The sequence below is a fragment of the Babylonia areolata genome, chromosome 2 (assembly GCF_041734735.1).
Source record: "Babylonia areolata isolate BAREFJ2019XMU chromosome 2, ASM4173473v1, whole genome shotgun sequence".
Taxonomy (NCBI): Eukaryota; Metazoa; Mollusca; class Gastropoda; order Neogastropoda; family Buccinidae; genus Babylonia; species Babylonia areolata.
The window spans coordinates 36,876,024-36,899,220 of NC_134877.1; the positions used below are offsets into that span (position 1 = coordinate 36,876,024).

The 23,197-nt window shown below is 42.3% G+C and overlaps 1 protein-coding gene across 3 annotated transcripts in view; it reads right to left on the reverse strand.

Moving 5' to 3' along the window:
- Nucleotides 1-348: 348 nt before the first annotated feature.
- LOC143300816 (uncharacterized) overlaps nt 349-23,197 on the reverse strand; it is a 54,074-nt gene continuing 31,225 nt past the window's right edge. For 2 of the 3 annotated variants that reach the window (XM_076614749.1, XM_076614756.1), the window contains exons 3-16: nt 22,473-22,561; nt 21,387-21,530; nt 20,384-20,576; nt 16,780-16,984; nt 15,711-15,967; nt 14,159-14,422; nt 12,935-13,165; nt 10,200-10,409; nt 6,955-7,185; nt 6,208-6,296; nt 4,489-4,629; nt 3,368-3,877; nt 1,912-2,914; nt 349-1,231 (exon numbers count right to left, since the gene is read on the reverse strand). In XM_076614749.1, coding sequence (XP_076470864.1) covers nt 995-1,231; nt 1,912-2,914; nt 3,368-3,877; nt 4,489-4,629; nt 6,208-6,296; nt 6,955-7,185; nt 10,200-10,409; nt 12,935-13,165; nt 14,159-14,422; nt 15,711-15,967; nt 16,780-16,984; nt 20,384-20,576; nt 21,387-21,530; nt 22,473-22,561 — 3,804 coding nt within the window. In that variant the 3' untranslated portion in view covers nt 349-994. The remainder of the gene's footprint in view (nt 1,232-1,911; nt 2,915-3,367; nt 3,878-4,488; nt 4,630-6,207; nt 6,297-6,954; nt 7,186-10,199; nt 10,410-12,934; nt 13,166-14,158; nt 14,423-15,710; nt 15,968-16,779; nt 16,985-20,383; nt 20,577-21,386; nt 21,531-22,472; nt 22,562-23,197) is intronic. The other variant, XM_076614762.1, reaches the window with a different exon arrangement.

The following is a 23,197-nucleotide window of genomic DNA, read 5'->3' on the forward strand; positions in this document are numbered from 1 at the left end:
AGTCATGGACATCCAGCCAAGCAAAACCAGTAGGTATATTATAATCCGGGTTATTCCAGAATGCCGTTTCTCTTCCGTCATTAATGTACACATCACAACTACAACACACTTGTGCCCTCTAGGAGAGAAACGGTGTGAAGGAGGGATCAGCAGTGTGCAACTGGTATTCAGAGCAAGGAAAAGATCGGCTTCAGTGGAGCCGTACAGTCATGGAGAAAAGCAGTACTAGCATCAAGGCTGAAGTGAAAGATCACAGGCATAGATAAAGGCAAGCAGCATGAAGATTGCAGTAGTTTATTTTGCTTGTAATCTTTTATTCTTGCAATAAATCTGTTATGGACAGGGAGATTTGTTTTGTATGAAAAAAAAAAAAAAAAAAAAAAAAAAAAATCTTGGATTAGTTTTAGTAGGCAACTTTCAATAGTTTGGTACAGATATTTTTCAAGTTATCAGGATGGGCTTCAAAGTGGAGGGATACACTTGCATACAGCCAACTTGGCTTTGTCATGTGCCTTGATTAGGTCATATTCTTGGCAAAGGATCTGAAAATTGTACTGACCTGAGAGATCTTGACAAAAGAGAACAACACCAATATTGTGAGACTCCACTAAAACGACAGCTAGCTTAAGACCACAAAGTATTTCTTTTGCAAGCAAGAACATGCTGTGACAACACTCGACTGCATAATGCCGAGTCGCGTTTGCTTTATGATATCTGAAACAGATGCCAGTCTGTCCGAAAACAGGGAATCAAACCTCTCCCAAAGTTCATGGTTCACTCTGGAAGCCTGCCCAGCGCAGAACGCAGAGAAAGCAGCTTAGTACTATCGAGCAAGTCCTGTCTATTCTAACCGCTTGTCGTTTATTGCTATGAAATACCTCCTCCAGGCAGCTTTCTCCTCAGATGACTCAGCTTCTACAATAACCATCCTGACTTTGTCCATCAGTGCAACATAAAAGAGACCACAGCATTGGAGAGTAACAGCAGAGAGGATTTATAAGACGTATTCCAAGAGAGTGGCGTAACTCGTCTTGTCGCCGCCGAAGTTGGCGTTGAGGGTGACCTTGTTGTTGGTGTTGTAGCAGTGACCGACCTTGACCTCTCCGTACCACTCATCACCGTTGCCACGCTCCAGGTGTGACCAGTCCTGGTTGGCCACCACAGCAACAGCTTCTGCCCTGGGGATCAGCACGTGGAAACTGACCTTCTCCGGCAAACGATCTGTCTGCACCTGGAACCAGAAGAAAGGTGTCAATGTAGAAACCATGAACTGAACACAAAAAGACAAACAAGCAAGCAATGGGGAACTGAGAACAAATCTCGCTGGATGACTGTTCACAATAGTTTATAAATGTAATAGTTTCAGCCTGTACAGCGGGTTAACTTAACTGTTCACATCTATCCTTTACTAATGTTTTGACAACTCTCTCATCAACTATGTACAGGTTTCTGTTTCACACAGTTGAGTGCATAGACACATATCTGCCAACAAATACGTTTCAGCATCACTCACATTTGAAGCACAGCAAAAATGCATTCACACACTTCTGGAGCACAATACAAATAGCATCTTTCCCAGCTCTTAGTACCCCATCATATGTTTCTCCATTCAACTCAATAGCCTTCCACACAACAGCAATAATCAAGGCACACCATTTCTGATAACCATATGCAACCTTTTCAAAACGTTTCTATTCTGAAAGCTTATTATCCATCAAGCATGCCAGCAAAATTCTGCTGAAAAACTAACACCTTAATTCAATGTCTCCTATCTTTATTTAGACCCAGAAATCTCAAAAAACGTGAAATGGACATTCTTCTGACAAATCAAATCATGTTCCTTACCACCCACCCAGCATATCTGCAGACAAAGAACAGAACAGACAGAAAGGCAGACTGCTAAGCACTCACCTGACTGCCGAACGGTCCTCTGGCGGACGGAATGGCACCAGGCTTGAACATGTGGCACCCTTCCTTCCACTGGGCATACTGCTTGGGGAAGGGGAAGATGGCCTCGGACACCGTGCGGCAGTTGATCAGGTAGTTGTAGATGCCTGGGAGCTCCTGCCGGGGATCGGTGGAGGGGATGCCATAGATCTGCAGCTTGAAGAAGCCAGTCATTGGCAGGCTGACGATGAAGATGATGTCCTTGTCCATGGTGTTGGAGAAGATGTAGTCGGGGTACTCCTTCTCCTCCTCCACCGAGATCAGGTTGGCGGTCATGCGCATGGAGCAGGCACACCTGAGGGTGATGGTGACTTTGTTGCAATCCAGGTGAATGATGGGGTCTTGGTGGGAGGTGGTGGTCATTCCATACTCGCTGAATTTGGGCTGGGCTCCCAGATAGCCTGGAGGCAGCTTGGGCATGGGCGTGGCCTTGACATCCTCTTGACAGAGGACCAGGAACTGCGCGACATGGTACAGCGTGGAGCCCTCCGTGGCCGGGTCGTTGGCATAGATTTCCAGACCATACTCCCCACGCCCTGGGGCCGTGATGTTGAAGTAGGCCGTGTTGCCTACGATGCGGTGAATCACATAGGCCTCCAGCTCAGAGTCACTGATGTTGTTGTGCTTCAGCTTGGCCATGAACTGCATGGAGCGAGGCTGTTTAATCTGCAGCTCCGCCTTGCCTTCCCGTGTGCAGATGGTGGATGACTGCTGGTAGGTGGTCAGCCCATAGCGGTAGAACGCCGACCCAGGCCCCCAGGTCAGGCTGGAGCAGGGAGGGTAGGGCTCAGGGGTGGTGTCCGTCACCGACTCGTGCTCAATCTTGTACTCGCACACCTGGGCGTAGACATTTTCTTTGGTCTCCGGCGTGTCCTCCTTGGCGTAGATGAAAAGCATGTAGGAACCGGTGACAGGCAGACGGAGGGAGAATGAGGCAATGCCCCCAACACTCTCCTGCAGACCAAACCTGCACACACACACCAGGCCACCAACATGAACATCACCTGCAACACAGTGAAAATGGAACAGTGACAAAGTGCAATGGAGAGACTCAATGATCAGAAAAATTCATAATCCTATTTTGTAACCTTTAAGAAAGTAAACCCTGCTGGACCTTCCCCTGACACCCTGGGACAGTGCTGAAAAATGGAAATTGCTTTTTGTTTAGAAAGCAAAATAATCATGTAGGTTTTCATCACTGATGTGCAGATGCAAAATGTACAAACGGCGCCTTCCCTTGAAATGCTTTAAACCACACAGTTCACTCATGAACACCATTGACAATGTCAAGTCTGTTAACAACCTGAAGCCCTCTTCTACATGTAAAGAACATGGCCCAAAAAATCCTGATTCAATATTAAATATCTGAACAAATTCTGCAGAAACAGATTTTCCAGTTTCTTCTTTCCAGGTGCCTCACCTGTTCAGCTTGATGCCGCTGTACTCCTCGATGCCATCCTCGAACTGAATGGTGAAGTTGAAACCCACAGCGATCTTGTGCGCGGGGTAGCGCAGGCGGATGTGTATCTCCCCACGGCTGTAGATGACGGCGGTGCGGTGCGTGACGAACTCCAGGCCATACTTGAAGAACTGGGGCTTCATGTGGGGCATGTTCTCAAACTCCTCCAGTGTCACGCTGCGCTCCAGCAGCTGCCAGCGGGGGTCGTCGGGGAAGTGGGTGTAGATCAGCTGGTGGGGGTCTGGCAGGAAGAAGTACTCGTCCAGCTGGTAGTGGAACTCTTCATCGGATGACGCCTGCTTGCCGATGATGCGGCGCGCGGCCCAGTGGGCGTCAATGAGGCACCAGGTGCCATAGATGTAGATGGCGTTCCACGAGTGCTGGTTCTGGCCTGGGGTGAACTTCATGCCTGGCTTGTAGTCGGCGCCTTTGGCGTAGCCACTGATGATCTTGGAATGGAGGCCTGCATACCTGTACAGGGTTGAACCCAATTTATCTGATCAGTGACCAACTTATGTCATTGACAGCTGCCATGCTATTTGACACACAGCTTGTCTTCATTTATGAATGGAAAAAAAAAACATGTCAAAACAAAACGTATCATACAAAGAAATCATCCAAAGCAATATCCATTGTTCATATTCATGAGCCAAAACTATTATGAGACTGATCCTGCAAACAAATGGCAGATCAGATGACCTGTAGTAATTTATCAAGTGAGCTACAATTCCTGTCATTTCACAGAACTATGTTTGTGTGTACTCCTCTTATTTGTTACAATATACAAAAATCAATGGCCAATGAAAGCAGAAATTCAATCATTTGGTTATAAAACTGGAAACCATTCCTTTCCAATGACTAACACTTATTCTTCCTTCAAGTGATTTCTTGCTGATTGTTTTGAAAATCATTTTTGAACGGAAAAACATTTTAAAAACGGTTCAAATTTTATGAATATCTAATGGAGAAAAGATGTTTCACTTTCTCTTGAACTGAAATGCACTATATAACAAGTGAAGAAGACAAACACAAAACAAAGAATTGCAAAGGAAGACAGGGACACAGACAGACAGACCACTTACGTGCACATGGTGTCGAATACCATGGCATATGTGGTGGTTCCTGTTTTCAATCCCATGAGCACTTCTTCCGGGCTGCCCTTCTCCACTTTGTCGAAGTTCATTTCCTTCAGGTTTTTGGTGGCCAGCCAGCGGAAAATCACACTGTACACACACACACACAGATGTACAAAATCACACTGTACACACACACAGATGTACAAAATCACACAGTACACAGAGATGTACAAAATCACGCTGCACACACACACACACACACACGGATATACAAAATCACACTGTACACACACACAGATGTACAAAATCACATGTACAAAATCACACTGAAATTACAGACATACAAAATCACACTACACACACACTGACATTCAAAATTACACACTACACACACTTGTATACAAAATCACACTGTATATACAGATGTACAAAATCACACTGTATCCACACAACCAGATGTATAAAATCATACTGTTCACACAATCAGAACAATATCACTCAGTACACAGACAATAAGATCAGATGTACAAAATAACACAGTCCACACAACCAGACACACATGATCACACATACAGTCAGACATCCAATCATCTGCATGAGAAAGAGAGAACAAGGACTTATTCAAACAACAAACAATACAACCATGGTTTTAAATGCTGAAAGTTGCGCATTGCCTTATGCCACTCTGGGCTTCCCATTCCGTTTTCAATTTTCTGTATGAGGTTCATTGAGTCGGTTAGAATCATGGCATGTTGGTTTCCAGGCGTATGGATGGACGATAGCCACTGGAGGGCATATTATAATTATTATTTATTTATTTATTTATTTATGTAAGCTTATCTATTATTTATTCACCTTTTTTTTTTCTCAAGGCCTGACTAAGCACGTTGGGTTACGCTGCTGGTCAGGCATCTGCTTGGCAGATGTGGTGTAGCGTATATGGATTTGTCCGAACGCAGTGATGCCTCCTTGAGCTACTGAAACTGAAACTTTAAATGCTGACGAGTTTCAAAACTGTAAAAAATTATGATGAGTATGACACCAGTTCTCAAGTATACTGTCTGCACAGTGTAAGACAGCAGTCAGAAAGACAAAAAACAAAGGCCAAAACAAAGTTTTCAGTTTCAGTAGCTCAAGGAGGTGTCACTACGTTCGGACAAATCCATATACGCTACACCACATCTGCCAAGTAGATGCCTGACCAGCAGCGTAACCCAACGCGCTTAATTAGGCCTTGAGAGGAAAAAAAAGGGTGAATAAATAATAGATAAATACATTAAAAAAAAAAGAACAACTACTAATAATAATATGTATTAGGCGCAAAAACTTGATGAAGTCAACTATAAGCGTACATAAATAAATAAATAAATGATAAATTTATATTAAATTTTTTTTTTTTTTTTTTTTTTTAAATAAATAAATAAATAAATAAATACAAAACAAAACAGCATGCGAGTCTGCCTTCCTGGAGTGACATGTGCTGGGCTTGTCATTTTCACCACTTTCATATCCCCTTTCCTGAAAACTGAAATCTTTTGTACAGGTTTTCTGTACAAAGCATAACAACGAATCTATAAGCATTCATTACATTCAGATCATTTGCACAGGTTTTCTGTACAGAGCATATTTCTGCACGAAGCACGGCAACAACAAATCTACTAGCATTCATTACATTGAGATCCTAACTATCGGCATCATTCAGTATACATCCTCTGCCCAGCTTACCGGACTTTTTCGATCTCATTGGTGATGTTCTTGGAGTAGATCAAATCCCACACCAGGTCACGGAAACTGTTGTGGTCAGACTTTGACACCTGGGTGACACAGCAAAAATCATGAGACAGGGAATGATCATGAAAGAAATGGTGTAAGAAAATAAGGAAACCACCACAAATGTTAAAAAAAAACACACCTGAAAATGCATAACAAATACACTGGTATTTTGATCGTTATATACAGCTGGACCAGTTACTCACTAGGAATGTTTAGATACAAACCAGAACTATGCCAAGGGCTGGGGATCACCCACCTATTTGCTTTCCCTCCTTTTCAGGACTTGCAGGGCTGATGAATCGACATACCTTTCTTCTTTTTCCTCTTCCTTTCAGTCCTCCTGTTTTATATACCTCCAAAAAAAAGTTTGTACAAACAAATCACCTGTAACAGTTTCAAAGAGACTGTGAACTGAGATGTACACTACTACACAATGTCTACGTAAAAAAATAAGTTTTTAATAAAAAAAAAATTTTTTTAAAAGATGGCTGAACTACGCAAAAACCCAACAAGCTAGTCAGGCCTTGAAATCGCCCATGCAGGTTTAACACAAAACTAGCAACAACAAACAGCACACACACACACACACACACACACACACAAACACACACAAACAAACAATAAACATCCAATAACACTTAAAATCAAAGTGAAGTTAAACAAAAGACAGAACCAAGATCATAACTCCTCCTCACTCACCTGGATGGCGTGGTCGTCCACACTCTGCAGCACCTGCCGATCGATGGCCTCCAGCGTGGGTTTCTGCTGGGGCGTGGAGGCGGGGCCGGGGGGCGGGGCCTCCCCCTTGTCCTTGGTCACCGTGGACAGCTGGAAGTCTTGGGGTGCTGCCGGTGGGGCCTGACCCATGCTTCGCTTCTGCACCTCCAGGGGCTTCGTGCTGGCCGGGATGGCTGACTGCGCCACCACCGCCTGTCCCCGCACCAAGACGCATCGTTACGCATTGTTCGTTTTGATACAACTGTTGACGTACATTTTAGAAAATGTTTTTATTAAACTTCTGTATTGATACAACTGTTAAAATACATTACTGGCACGAAAAAAGCATCATTAAACAAGTTTGTATCGATACAGCTTACATGTCTGTCAGTGTGTGTGTGTGTGTGTGTGTGTGTGTGTGCGTGCCTGAAATCTGAATGAAACAGGAAATGAATTCAGCTCTTCCCAGGTAGGCAGCCTGTTGTGCAAATGAGTAAACGTTTGTAAAGCGCTTAGAACTTGGTGTCTGACCAAGGATAGACAAAATTTAAGTATCAATATCATTCATTCATTCAACTATGATTTTTTTTTTTTTTTTTTTTTTTTTTTTACTTTTTAAATCTTTGTACTGATACAACAGTTAAATTACATAGTTTAAAACAAAAACAAATTTTCTTTTGATTACAACTGCTAAATTACTTCCTTGTATTGATAAACTGTCATAATGTGTATATATATATATAATTTTTTTTTTTTTTTTAATCTTTTGTACTGAAAAAACTGTTAAAATACATTTAAAAAATAAATTTAAACAGTCCAACAGGCAAGTAAAAAAAATGTTGCCAAAATTTCAGCTTCATTGGATGGCACCCAGGTTCAGAAGTGTTGGTGTGATATTCAGAGGTGTGTGTATGTGTGAATGTGTGTGTGTGTGTGTGTGAAAAAACATTCCAATGTGGGGAAAAAAAATCACCCTCTCTTCCTCCACATACATATACAACATAAGGTTGTTGCCCATTCCACAAATCTTTCAAGTGAAGACTGTGGTCTGATATGTGAAATGTTTGGAACAAGATCACAGCATTGCAAACAAAGCCAATGTAGATCCAAGGTGAATCCAGACTGACAACAACATTCAGCTTCTACAAAATACATGATATTTAGATACGTATAACACTTCCAGCATTATTACATCAGCTTTCTTGTACAATTTAAAAAAAAAAAAAAAAAAGTTTTTGGTCATGCCAAACTCAGTAAATCAGGGGGATTTTGGCAGACTTTCCAATATGACTTTTGTCAATGTAAGCTTGTCAATACAATGAAAGACAGTACACCAATTCACAAAATCCATGCTGCACAAAGTGTGTCATCTACAGTGAATGGGAACATTGATGTTTTCATTTTTTTTTTTTACATTGACTACCAGTTCTTAAATCAACAACTTCCCTTTCATGAAGTCCATTAAGTAATTTTCTTAAACTGTACTTCTATTTCAAACATTCATCTTTTGATCCCACCATCCATCTGTTTACCGCAACTCACTACACAACTCCCCCTCATTGGTCTTTATTTTATTCATCTTCAAACAACATTCAGATGTGAAAATTAATTCTTTAACTGGATGTCTACAATCACCAGTACGCCAACAGGATTTGTGTTAGTTATAGACACAATACATTCCCAAGTGACATGAAGCTTGACAAAACTCACAGTAATAAAAATAACAGATAAATAAGTACCAAATAATAAACAACAACTGTCATTAAAATTTTAAAAAACATAAAGCAAACCGATCTTGTGTCAGTTGTAGAAACTATACATTCACACTAGACAAGAAGCATCACAAAAGTTGCACTGTTGTGACAAAAATAAACACGACTTGACAAAACTCATGGTGCTTTGACAAAAACAAACATAACAATAAAATAAACAGTGTAACAGTTATAACAAATAAAATGTCAATAAGAAAAAAATCAATATAAGAAACTTCAATCAAGCTGCACCAAAAACAGAAATATGTTCAGTCCTGCAACACAAAACATGACACACTTTTCATGTGCCCAACGAAAAAATGACAAAAAATCTATCATTGTAATTTGTACAACACAAACAACGCTGCACACATTCGTTCTGTCAAATGGTAAGGCGGTTAAGGACTGAGTATAATCCAAACACAGGGATCTGCTTTATGGAGTTGGTACCCTATTTCCATTTGTTTTCATGCCGAATCTAGCGGTCATTAAATGAGATACAGGATAATATAATGTCACTTTCCATCACAAATAGGAGAATGGTGAACCTAAAATATAAGTGGATTTAAAAGTTTGGAACTGAGTCATCTGACGACAAGGAATATGTTAATACTCCTGAATAATGAATGGATCTAAGTATCCAAATGCAAAAGTCTGCACATTTGTGCATACTTTGTGTGTGTATATGTATGTGTGTGAGAGTGTGCGTGTGTGCGTGCGTGCTGATTTCAAATCAGACTTCAAACCAGTACTCCCATTTCTGTTTGTTGGTCCAAAACTGACCAGGCAGCTTTGTGAGCTGACTTCCATTCATTTTTGTGTGATGTCACAAGAAGGCAGAACAAACAGCTTGGAACAAAACAAACTCCAGATTTTTTTTTTTTTTTTTTTAAGGATGTGACAATAATGGCCAATAACAATGTCTCAGTCCATCATAAATTCAACCTCAGTACCTGTGGACCTTTGTTCTTGGACTTACCATCTTCGTAAACTGATCTGGAGAAAGCTGTGACCACTGTACAATTAACAAAGCAGCCAAACAAATCAGAGTCCACTCGACAACTGTGGCAATATGCATTTCTTTTCTGGCTCTATGGATTTTTTTTCTGGCTCTAAAAAAAAGGCCTAACTGTTGCACAGAAAATTACCACTGGCAGGCTGAAGAGGGGAACACTGAACACATGCAATCTGTATCTACGAAAATGTGGTACACAACTACATCACTCCCATGTCTTTTCCTACAGGCCGTTTTTTTACATGTGTGTGTGTGTGTGTGTGTTTGTGGCTGTGTGTGTGTGTGTGTGTGTGTGTGTGTGTGTGGCATTTTGTGTGTACGTGTATGACTTTTTGTGTGTAGGTGTGTGGCTTTGTGTGTGTGTGGCTTTTTGTGCGCATGTGTGTGTTTATCAAGCTCCATCCCAGCTGACGAAGGACACTGTGTGTGTAAAATACCAGTTGAAGAAGGGTCTAACTGACCTGCTGTGGCTGGCCCACATTCGTGTGGCCAGAACCTGGAGCGTAGGTGGGGTATCCCTGCCCTCGGACAGGGGCGTAGTTGGACATCACGGCCTGCTGACGACTATCCGGGACAGTACCATACAGATACTGCTGCTGCAGCAGCTCGGGTGGGGGTGGGGGTAGGGCGTCAGGGTTGTCGAGGTTAAGGTTAGCGGTGGCGTTATCCAGCTGTAAGGGGGCACAACATGGCACTAGTCAAAAAAAAAAAAAAAAAAAAAAAAAGAAAACACCACTAGCATCTACAAGTGGACTTCACTCGTTTTCACTGAAAGGGTCAGTTATTTCACTCCTCTTCATACCAAAGGGTAAGGTAATTCACTTTTTTTCATACCAAAGGGTAAATTCAGCTTTTTTTCACATCAAAGGGTGAGGTATTCACTCTTCTTTATACCAAAGGGTAAGGTATTTGTGAGTCATGCAAATTAATATGGGTTATTAATCCATCAAAATGTCCATTTTTCTTGGCCCCAATTCCTCTTTTCCAAGCATTTTCTCTACATACCCCAAAGCATATTTCTTAATGTGATCATCCAAATGAAATTTTGTTGGAAAATTGTCCTGTTGACAAGACAGGATATGAACAAAGTCCACTTGCTTTCAATACATCTTTGCATCATGCAAAGTCTACACAGACACTATATGGTCTACGCAACGAATCCATGCTCATGAGGCAGCTGTAGTGCTGTCAATGTGATCAAGAATCAACAAACCAAACCATAACTTTATCAGACAACACTGTCTGCAGCACATAAATATTTAGCATGCAATTAAAAACTTTCTTTCTGTTCTCCACACACCACTTGTACACCTCTGTGCACAAAAGAAATATCAAGAAAATGTCTCTGATAAAACAATGACCTCTGTTCCCACATGCATGACATTCACAACTCTTGTTTCGACAGTCAAACTGAAAGACAATGCTGTCCTCACTTTCCAGAAACCCTGACAATCTGTGGGAGGTCAGTCGTGTCCAACTAGTAACATCACAACAACAGAGGAGGCAACTGCTGTCCGGACTATCTGGGCGAGATTTTCATTATAGTCGACAGTGCTTCCCCATACTACATCCTCACCCTCTCAGCCAAGAAGGGCTTTAGGACAGTCAGAGTTGGGTTGGTCCCCAAAGGCCAAATAACCCCAAAGGCTACAGCATTAAGAGCCAGTGGAATCTTGCCTCCTGGTTTGAGTCATAGTCCTTCACAAAAGACTAAGCTGTAAATGAATTCCAACTGCAGTGGAAAAACCACTGCTCACACAGCCCTCACTCTGCTGTTGGCCCAGCTGTAAGTTATGTCAATCTCTGATATAAGCCAAACGATGGGCAGGCTACACAATGTAGACATGTAGGTCCACACCACACACAAATACTGGCCAGACGTTAGCAAAACAACCCACAGCTGAAGAGAAAGAATCACTACCGTGAACAAAGTTACGCAATGAGTCACCCTCCTCACTACCAGGTCACACATTTTCACCAATCAATAAAAGCCCATTGTAGCTCTTCCTTCACCCTCACCCTCAGGGCTGCACTGTGGCTACAGGTGGTGAGCCCTGGAATGTACAACAGCTGTTCCATTGTGTTCTGCAAGTCTTCAATGCACCACATGGGAGCAAGAACTCAATTCCCCAAATCAACACACAACAGCGTTCAGACTGCAGACGATGAAACATTCACTTGAAGAAACTCAATTCCCCAAATCAAGACAGAACAGCATAGAAAACTGCAGATGATGATCTTTTTTACACTTCAAACACATTCAGCAAGAGCCTGGCAGCTACAGGAAGATTCAACTCTGCTCAGTTCACTCAGCTAGCATGATCTATGTCTCCTCATCAAACCACAATTTGCGAGGGCTACAGGTCTTTTCTTCCAGGTATACCTGGCAGGATTACATACATGCATTCAAGATACAAGTTGTAGGACTAAATCATGGTGTTTTAGACTGATTAATTTCACCATTTCAGGAGCATAAAATTAACTGAATCAACGAGAGGTAGAAGCTCACTCTCTTACTGCCTTCTGGCCTCTCATTTCACCTTTTTATAAGTTATTTCATAAATCATAAACATACTGGTTAACTTCTTTTCCATTGTCCTTACCTGTCTTTCCTTCCTTGAACAGAATATTCTTATTTAATGGAATAGTGTGAAGTGACATCCCATTAGGAAGACAAGTTACTGCAAATATCTTGTGGGGAAAAAATGTCAACAGGAACACGTTTTAGGGAGAGAAAAAAAAACACAAAAAAAAAAACACACACACAAAAACACATGGTGAAATTTACATTTTTTTTTTTTACAAAAAAAAGGCTATTAAAAATTCAGCAATGTCAGGCAGGATAATTTCGGAAGTATCAGACACAAATGAAAAAAACCCAGAAGATTAAGTACAGCAACATAATCAAAAAAAAAAAAAGGAAAGGAAATTTGGGCTCCAATAATCAGTAACACAAAATCAAAGAACACATCTAAAATGCAACAGTAACTACAATAATAGGGTAAAGTGAAAAAAACATCTCAGATGCAAACAGAACAGTGTATTATGTAAATTAAAAAAAATAATAATAAAAAAAAAAAGAAGAAGAAATGAAGGACTGGCATTATAAAAAGGAATCAAAGTGAAACAGACAATTCATTCAAAGAGAATGGAGAAATCGAGGGCTGTCAGCGCAAAGCACAGCAAAAACACCTACCCCAGCGGTTCCACCCGGGTATCCACCCGGAGCCTGCACGGTCCCTCCTTGTCCTCCCATGGCGGCACGGCGCTCAGGGGACTCCTGGTAGAAGGCCTGCTGCTGCTCATTGGGCGTGGCGTAGTGCACGTAGTACTGGCAGATGTGGGTGTACGTGTCCCCATCCTTGGCCGGGTCGTTGCCGTACACTTCAATGCCGTACTCCCCCTTCGTGGGCAGGTTGGCCGTCACCTGGTCACCCACAAGCCAATTGTGCAGGTTCATAACTCACTCCGAACGATGAGCCCCGATCAAGGCCCAACTGTTTACAACTGTTTCAGACGAAGGAGACCGATCTGGGCTTTAAAAAGTTTTGAATTTTTGGAGTGGCACCTCATCTGCATAATGATGTTATACTCTAAGAATATCATAACTGACCTTTCCACTCTCCACTGTGACCAATAAATATAGAGTGTGTTGCTGCGCTCGTGAGCAGGAGAGTTATTTTCTAGGTGACTGGTTCACGTGAACTGTGTATGTCAACAATGGTGCCTGACCTAGTTTCTTCTCAGTCACAAGGCAGACAACAGAAGTAGACCATAGAGCCCCATCATTACATTTTGAATTCAAAATGTTTCAAATTGTGTGCTTTCCTGGATTCGTTTACAAGTCATCTGCGTGTGCAAATTTTAAACAAAAAATATGGATATTTTCATCATCTCACTGGATGATAGCAAAAGAAGGGAGGAAGTTTTCTACTCTGTCCCCAACTGACTTATTATCTTACTGATCAGTCTGAAAGTTTTCAGTTCATGAATTCTAACATTTGTTTTTTGGCGATTTTATTTCTTACCCATCTGTGGGGAGAGTCAGGGGAGCTAACTGGCAGTACTGAGTGAATTAAACATGTAGCCCTGAAACAGGAGTATGGCGGCCTAAATGGTGGGGGTGAAAACAGTCATGCATGTAAAAGCCCACTTGCACATAGGAGTGAACATGGGACCAGCTGCCTACAAACACAGTTGAAGATTGATCATGTCACAGATTTTTCTCTCTCTCATGTTTCTCAATTTAAAAAAAAAAAAAAAAAATTTTTTAATGTATTCCATGTGGTCTTAAAGCTGTTAGTTTTTATTTTTTTTATTTTTTTTTTATAATACAATGTGACTTTCTCAAAGTATCAAACCCACCCTGCCAACCCACACACCACACAAACACCCACTCACACCCACACCCACCACTGACCTGAACCGTGTCCCCGGTGTCCTTCTCGTTGATGCACTTCTCCAGATCTTCGTCCTTCATGCCATTGCGTCGCAGCTTGCACAGCACGTAGGCCGGCTTGGTCTTCTTGAACTCCAGGTTAACACGGCCATCATCAGTGGTGACGATGCCATCAGGAGGGTTGGCCACCAGGCCCAGCTGATCCACAGCCACTCCAGGGCCCCAAGAGGAATCCGAACACGACGGCAGCGGGGCTGCATCCATGGAGGCAGCATCAGCGATGACCTGTCACAAACAACATTCGCTTTTGTAAAAACGAAAACGTCATGACTAAAAATGAACATCTTTATAGCAGCACATTTCAACTGTGTGAGAACGAAAGCGGTATGACTAAAATGAACATCTTTAGAGCAGCAAGTTTCAACTGCGTGATAACAAATGCAGTATGACTACAATGAATAATCTTCAGAGCATACAAAAAATTGTGATGTATTCTGACACATGAGTGAAATTCGTAATTAACCCACTGTACTGCCAAAGTCAGCAACAGCCAGACTCTCCCCCACTAAGACACTTTCAAGCCCATCAGAAACAATCAAGTCTCTCCCCCCACTAAACACACTAGGCCCATCAGAAACAGTCAGACTCTCCTCCACTAAACACACTTTCAGGCCCATCAGAAACAGTCAGACTCTCCCCCACTAAACACACTTTCAGGCCCATCAGAAACAGTCAGACTCTCCCCCACTAAACACACTTTCAGGCCCATCAGAAACAGTCAGACTCTCCTCCACTAAACACACTTTCAGGCTTCTCTGAAACAGTCAGACTCTCCCCCACTAAACACACTTTCAGGCCCATCAGAAACAGTCAGACTCTCCTCCACTAAACACACTTTCAGGCCCATCAGAAACAGTCAGACTCTCCCCCACTAAACACACTTTCAGCCTTCTCTGAAACAGTCAGACTCTCCCCCACTAAACACACTTTCAGGCATATCAGGCCAACTAAACACACTTTCAGCCCCATCAGAAACAGTCAGACTCGCCCCAACTAAACACACTTTCAGGCATATCAGGCCAACACACTTTCAGCCCCATCAGAAAAAGTCAGACTCACCCCAACTAAACACACTTTCAGGCATATCAGGCCAACTAAACACACTTTCAGCCCCATCAGAAAAAGTCAAACTCTCCCCCACTAAACACACTTTCAGGCATATCAGGCCAACTAAACACACTTTCAGGCTTCTCAGAAACAGTCAGACTCTCCCCCACTAAACATACTTTCAGGCATATCAGGCCAACTAAACACACTTTCAGGCTTCTCAGAAACAGTCAGACTCTCCCCCACTAAACACACTTTCAGGCATATCAGGCCAACTAAACACACTTTCAGACTTCTCAGAAACAGTCAGACTCTCCCCCACTAAACACACATTCAGGCATATCAGGCCAACTAAACACACTTTCAGCCCCATCAGAAACAGTCAGACTCCCCCCCACTGAACACACTTTCAGGCATATCAGGCCAACTAAACACTTTCAGGCCCCTCAGAAACAGTCAGACTCACCTTGTACTCGCAGGAGGCGGTGAAGATGTTCTTGACGCCCAGTTCCCCAGTCAGCAACTGGGCGAAGATGGTGAAGTAGTACTCCCCAGGGCAGGGGGCGCGGAACACAAAGGTTCCAGTCTGGTTCTGGCCGTGGTGCTGCAGGGCAAAGGTCTTCAGCCTCTGACCCTGGTACATCTCCTCCCCGGTCTTGGCGAAGGTGATCTTGTACGTGAAGTTGGTCGGCTTGCAGTAGCCCAGGGTCAGCGCGATGCGGCCTGCAAAAATTTGCAGAACACAGAATGCTTTATTAAAACATGTCTTTATGCTGTCTGCCATAAGGAAGGAAGGAAGGGGAGGAAGGTGGCAGAATGGTTAAGACGCTCAGCTGCCAATACAGAGAGTCCGTGAGGGTGTGGGTTCGAATCCCGCTCTCGCCCTTTCTCCTAAGTTTGACTGGAAAATCAAACTGAGCGTCTAGTCTTTCGGATGAGACGATAAACCGAGGTCCCGTGTGCAGCACGCACTTGGCGCACTGAAAAAGAACCCATGGCAACGAGAGTGTTGTCCTCTGGCGAAATTACGTAAAATGAAATCCACTTTCATAGGTACACAAATATGTAAGCATGCACTCAAGGCCTGACTAAGCGCGTTGGGTTATGCTGCTGGTCAGGCATCTGCTCAACAGATGTGGTGTAGCGTGTATGGATTTGTCCGAACGCAGTGACGCCTCCTTGAGAAAGTGAAACTGAAACTGAAACTGTCTGCCATCTAGAATTAACCTCAGACTATTTTCATGCTGGAAATCTTTTCAGATATCTTTTCTTCTTTTTTTTCTTCCAAACTCAAGAAATAAGTACATAAATGGAGGTACGTGTCAAGACTTTCACTTTCAAACTTGTCCTAAGTTGTCATTCTGCTGTACTGATGTGGCATTTACCATGGCATTGTTACACAGATGATGCTGAAAAGAAAATATAACCTTCTATGCATGGGGAAAAAAAAGAAGAAAACTTTATCCCAAGTCCTGTGTTCACCTTTCTGGATGGTGGGACGAAAAAAAGAAGAAAACTTTACACCAAATGCTCACCCTTCTTGGTTTCAACCACCCCGTTGTGGTGGGACACGAAGAACATGGCGCACTTGAAGAAGTAGGACTTGACGAGGGGAAGGTTCTCAAAGTCCTGCAGCATGATGGGCTGCACCAGCAGCTGCCACTCCTTGCGGTGTGCCCAGTGAGAGTAGATCAGCTGCTCTGGGTCCGTCAGGAAGTAGAAGTCATCATACTCATACACCTGTACAGCACAGAAAAGAGCTCCCATGTTAGTGGGATCATCAGGAAGAGTTGTCATCTCTCACCTGTGCATGAGAGAAAATAGCTCATATGTTACTGGGGTCAATAGGTAAAGAGATGTCATCACACACCTGTGCATGAGAGTCAGTGGTAAGGATGCATCAACAACTTGCCAAACAAGAAATTAGTCCCATGTCTTTCATAGGTACGATGACATACCCCACTTTGCATGGAAAATCTTTTGATACTTTTGGGTTCATTGGTTTTAAACAAGACATAGCTACACAGCGAGTAAAATGCTCAAACTTTACTGGTCAATAGTCAAGTTGTCATCCTGTGCTGAGATAAAATTAGCCTGCATGTTACAGGATGAATAGCTAAAGAATATAACACTTTTTCGCATGAGAAAAATAGCTATAGTAAGAACTTATCCAAAGTCCGGTTCACCTTTCTGGATGGGGACGAAAAAAGAAGAATACTTTACACCAAATGCTCACCCTTTTGGTTTCAACCACCCGTTGTCGGTGGGACTAAAAAGACATGGCGCACTGAGAAGTAGGACTTGACGAGCGGCAGGTTCTCAAGTCCTGCAGAAGATGGGCTGCCACAGCTGCCACTCCTTGCGGTGTTCCCAGTGAGAGTAACACACACCTGTGCATGAGATAAAATAGCTCCTATGTTACTGGGGTCAATAGGTAAAGAGATGTCATCGCACACCTGCGTGTGAGATAAAACAGCTTCTATATTACTGGGGTCAATAGTTAAAGGGATGTCATTGCACACCTGCGCATGAGATAAAATAGCTTCTATGTTACTGGGGTCAATAGTTAAAGGGATGTCATTGCACACCTGCGCATGAGATAAAATAGCTTCTATGTTACTGGGGTCAATAGTTAAAGAGATGTCATTGCACACCTGCATATGAGAGAAAACAGTTAGCATGTTAATCTGGTCAAAACAGTTCCTATGTTACTGGGGTCTATGGTCAAAGAGATATCATCGCACACCTGGGCATGAGAGAAAATAGTTAGCATGTTAATCAGATCAGAATAGTTCCTAAGTTACAGGGGTCATTAGGAAAGGACATGATGTTGCACACCTATGCATGAGGGAAAACAGTTCCCATGTTAATGGAACGTCAGTTCTTAACAAGATCAGGATGTTACTATATAGTATATCTATTTCATACGAGGGTCATTCAATAAATAAGGTGAATTTTTCGGTATAAGGACTTCTAATACAGATAGAAGCTTACTTTTTTTTTCTTTTTTTTACTTCTTTTTCACATGGATTTAATTTGTTTTGCAGATTAAAAAAAACTTTGAGAGTTTTGGCGATTAACAAAGATGGCCGACCAAGAAGCATGCTCCAGGATTGAACAGCGGTCAGTTATCACGTTTTTGGTTGCTGAAGGGTGCAAACCAGTTGAAATTCATAGGAGAATGTCAACTGTGTATGGTGCCACATGTTTCAGCCGAAAAAATGTCTACAAGTGGGCTAAATTGTTTAAAGAAGGACGGAGCAGTGTTGAGGATGAAGACAGGCCTGGAAGGCCTACAGAAGTGAGGTCTCCTGAGGTGATCGAATCAGTCAATGACCTCATTCAGTCTGACAGAAGGGTGACAGTGGATGACATTGCAAGGACTTTGAGCTTATCTGTTGGGACAGCACACAAAATTGTCCATGATGACCTTGGCTACTCGAAGGTCAGCTGCCGGTGGGTGCCAAAGATGCTTACTCCAGAGCACAAACAGAGGAGGGCTGGGAACTGCTCCCTCATCCCCCTTACAGCCCAGACCTTGCCCCTTCAGACTTTCACCTGTTTGGTCCCTTGAAAGCGTTCATGAGAGGCACGAAGTTTGAAAGTGACGATGAAATCAAAAGTGTTGTGAGCGACTGGCTGAGACATCAGTCCAAAGATTTTTACGCTGAGGGAATACGGAAGCTTGTGCACAGATGGGAAAAGTGTGAGACAGTGCTGGGAGACTACGTTGAAAAATTAAAAAAAAGTAAGCTTCTATCCGTATTAGAAGTCCTTATACCGAAAAATTCACCTTATTTATTGAATGACCTTCGTATAATAAGCAACAATGTACATTTGCCAAGTGATTGTGCAGTGCATAGATTTCTTACTATAATTTATTGCACTTTTTTCCCTCTATCCGTCTGATTTTTTTAATGAATAATTTCTCCTACAATACAATCACTGGTCTCAGTTTTAGTCTTGCCATTCTGTGCAGCTGTAGTACATATCATGTTGCCAGCAAATAAACAATGCCACAGTAATAACCATGTCAATTCAAAATTTAACATCCCAAGAAAACCTAAAAGTGAGGAAATAAGGAATCAAGAATATCCTAATATTAGTCTTTCATTTTACAAGTTCATTAAATGTTATCCTGATAAAAATACCAAATGAACATCTAACTAGACCATACAGTTCTGTTTCTGGGCACTTTCACTTTTTCCTTTCAAATACATTAACATCAGTGCAATTGTAATCATGTGAGTGTGTGTGTGTGTGTGTGTGACTTAGAACTAGAGCTTTTGGTGAAAACTTTTTTTTTTTTTTAATCTTGTCTAGAATGATATTCCTTATACTTCAAATACTCTGTTTCAGAGAATGCTTTCAAATTCAGATATTACAAGAAACTATTTTTGTGCCCCAGTGATTTCACTTCTCTGGCAATTTTTTTTTTTGAAGTAATAAAATAAAAAAAAGAAAGAAAGAAAAAATGAAAAATAAAGTGTGTGTGTGTTAGAGAAAAAATAGGACCCTCAATAAGGATAGGTTGCGTCCCTTGAACTGGTACGTCAGCACTCACAAAAAAGAAGTGCACAGTGTGCCCCTCCAAAAAAAAACCCATTATCTCTGCTGGACATCTTTGATTTATGGTGCGGGCTGCTGGCAAAATGAATGGCCTCAAGGGAGCTAATAATTAACAGCCAGCCATGCATCATCCACAACAAAGGACAACAAAGGAGTCTCCAGAGATGAAACAGAGAAGACAATACAATACAGAACAGAGATCAGCCACAACAAGACGTGATGAACAACTGGGGAGATAACAGCAGACAGGTGGCGCACCAGAAATAAGAAGTTCTAAGTACAACACGAGTTGACAGAAATGGGTGAATGAGTGAAAGAGACAAAAAGAGAGCAATGGAGAGGGGGAATAAATAAATGCAGGGGATCGAAAAAAAAAAAAAAATTCTTTCTCTCTCCCAAATCCCTGAAAAAAATTCTTTCTCCCAAATCCCCGACACTATTTCCTATCCTATTTCCTACATCAGTGAATGATGTAATCCTGAAACATCATTCTTTTGAAAAGAAAGCAACATCAAGATGAATACACACACACACACACACACACACAAAATGTATACATATATTACTGACCAAGTTTTCCGGCATGTTCTTCTCGGAGACAAGGTAGCGTGTGGCCCAGTGGGAGTCCACCAGGTACCAGTTGGAATCAATCAGCACGGCGTTCCAGCTGTGGTTGTAGTCGCTGCCCTTGAACTTGTCACCGGGACGGTAGTCCAGGCCCTTGGCAAAGCCCGTCAGAACCACCGCGGTCACACCCGCAAATCTGCACAGAGAAACTTCACCGTGACTGTCTGGCACATGGACTGGTTTCCACAATATATCTGTCTGTTAGTGTTCATATTATTAACAAGTGTCGTGCTCAAAAGGAATTGTTGGATTTTTTCAACTTCTTCTTCTTCTTCTGCGTTCGTGGGCTGCAACTCCCACGTTCACTCGTATGCACACGAGTGGGCTTTTACGTGTATGACCGTTTTTACCCCGCCATGTAGGCAGCCATACTCCGTTTTCGGGGGTAATTTTTTCAACAATATCTCAAACATAATCACTTCATTCATGTTTCTTCGTTTTTCTTCATTCTTTAGCAGTATCTTCAACGTGACAATTCAGTTCACATTTCTTCACTATACTTCATTTTATCATCTTACAATACTTCATTTATCATCTTTAACATAATAATTTCTTCAAAGTCTAACATAAAGCAAATACGGACAAAACCCAAATAATGAAGGCATTTCTATAATCAAACTGACAAAATTGGAAAGAACTGTGCAGTTTCTGTCTAATCCGCGTAACATGTTGTTCTCTTTCTGTGTGCACGCGCGCAAGCACACACACACACACAAGTTGCACACACACTAACATGCATACACACAAACACATTCACATGCATGCACCCACACACAAAATCCCCCCCCCCCTTCACCACCCTCCTCCCCCATACCTCTCAACACCCCACATTCACAGCAAGCGGCAAAATGGCAAAAATCCAGAGAAAACAACCAAGTGTCGAACCAGATCCTGGAACGACAGGAGAGACCAAAGCCACAACCACAAGGCAGCCAGGTATCCTTACCGGCAGAGGGTTTCAAAGATGCGGGCGTAGGTGCCTTGCTTGTTCTTGAAGGACAGGAGAACCTCCTCAGGGCTGTTGGGCTTGGCACCGTCTTTGAAGCCAATGGTGTACATGTTCTTGGAGGTCATCCAGCGAAAGATCACCCTAGAGAACAAACACGCCCCAGTTTAACAACAACAAGAACAAAAAAATAATTTCAAACCATTTTCTTCCAAAATCTCTCTCTCACCCAGTACTGGAGAAACTTGCCTGTATCATTGATACCAAGTATAAAATAACCACCCTGGAAGACAAACAACCCCATTAAAAATATCACTTGAAATAACTTTCCCCAAAATCTCTCACACAGTACTTGAGAAACTTGTCCATGTCATTAATACCAAGTATGAGAGAGTCTAAAGATAACAATTTAAGACAAGGGGTTGGGGGAGGTTGGGAGGGGGCTGGGGGGGGGGGGGGGCAGTGCAAATCATGTTGTAATTGTGCCTTCGCAATTTATCAAAGATATTCTGGTACTCCGCTACAAATGTTTATTTGTTTTTAAAAGGCATCAGTGTAATGCAGACAGAAAGTGCAAAACTGCCAAAATAAACACACAGACACAGACACACACACCACTTTGTCAACATGCTCAAACCTGAAGGACAGATCAGATTTTGACAAGAATAATAAAGATGTTGTGATAAGGTTGGAGTTTTATATACAAATATTGACGACATTACAGTTGTCAGGAAATCTAGTGGTGAATGTGTGGAAAAGTTTAAGTGCATGTGTGAGCGCATGTCTAAGCATTAAGAGTGTGTACATGCATGTGTGTGTGTGTGAGCGTGCATGCATAGACATGACAAATGCAAGTGTGTGTTGCAAAAACACCCGTTTTCTTACATTACTTCATTACAAGAAATGCAGCATAACACATCTTCACTTAATCATCATTACACCAAATGTTATGCTCTCTTCAGTCTTGATCCCAAAAGCATCAGAACAGACACAAACCAGCATGCTGCTCTTTACATAGTAAAAAGAAAGAGAAAAGAAAGAAACAAAGCCCTCCCCTCCCACCATCCCCTCTGCTCCACTGCCCACCTGGTTTTCTCCAGGTCTGACTGCAGGTTGAAGCTGTAGACCAGGTGGTAAATGAGATCTCTGAAGTTGTCATGATCAGTCTGGGCCACCTGTTCCAACACACAGTATGCTGTCAGTCATCTCTTTTCGCTCTGTGCTTAACACCAGCCGACAGATGATCAAATCATGTTGCCTATTAGCTGACAGATGAGATCCCGCACTTGCTTGCACTGGTCTGTTGTACACCTGCTGTCTTTTTACATGTTCAATTTTTTTTCTTCTTCATTCTTTTGTTTAGCATCTCATCATTTATTCAACTGCCCACTACACCCGCCCACCACACAATGTTCACATGTGAAGTGAGTTGTTCTTGTTGTTGTTGTTATTGGATATGAATATCTTTGTTGTACACCTGTTGTCTTCTCACATGTTCATTCTTTCTTCTTCTTCTTCATTCTTTTGTTTAATATCTTGCCGTAACTGTGATTTTAGACAAGAAGCCATTTGTTCAACTCCCTCATCCTCCACCCCCCACATGTGTACTTGCGAAAAGGTTTAGACACTGACAGATCTGAACACACCCAGGCATGCATGCAAACACACACACACACACACACACACACACACACAGTGACAGGGAAAATCTCCGCCCTTAGTCTTAACGTGCTGGACACTAGCAGGATTTGAACCACAAAACCTACACATCCTTGGGATACAATTCAACAAGTACTGACCACTTCCCACCA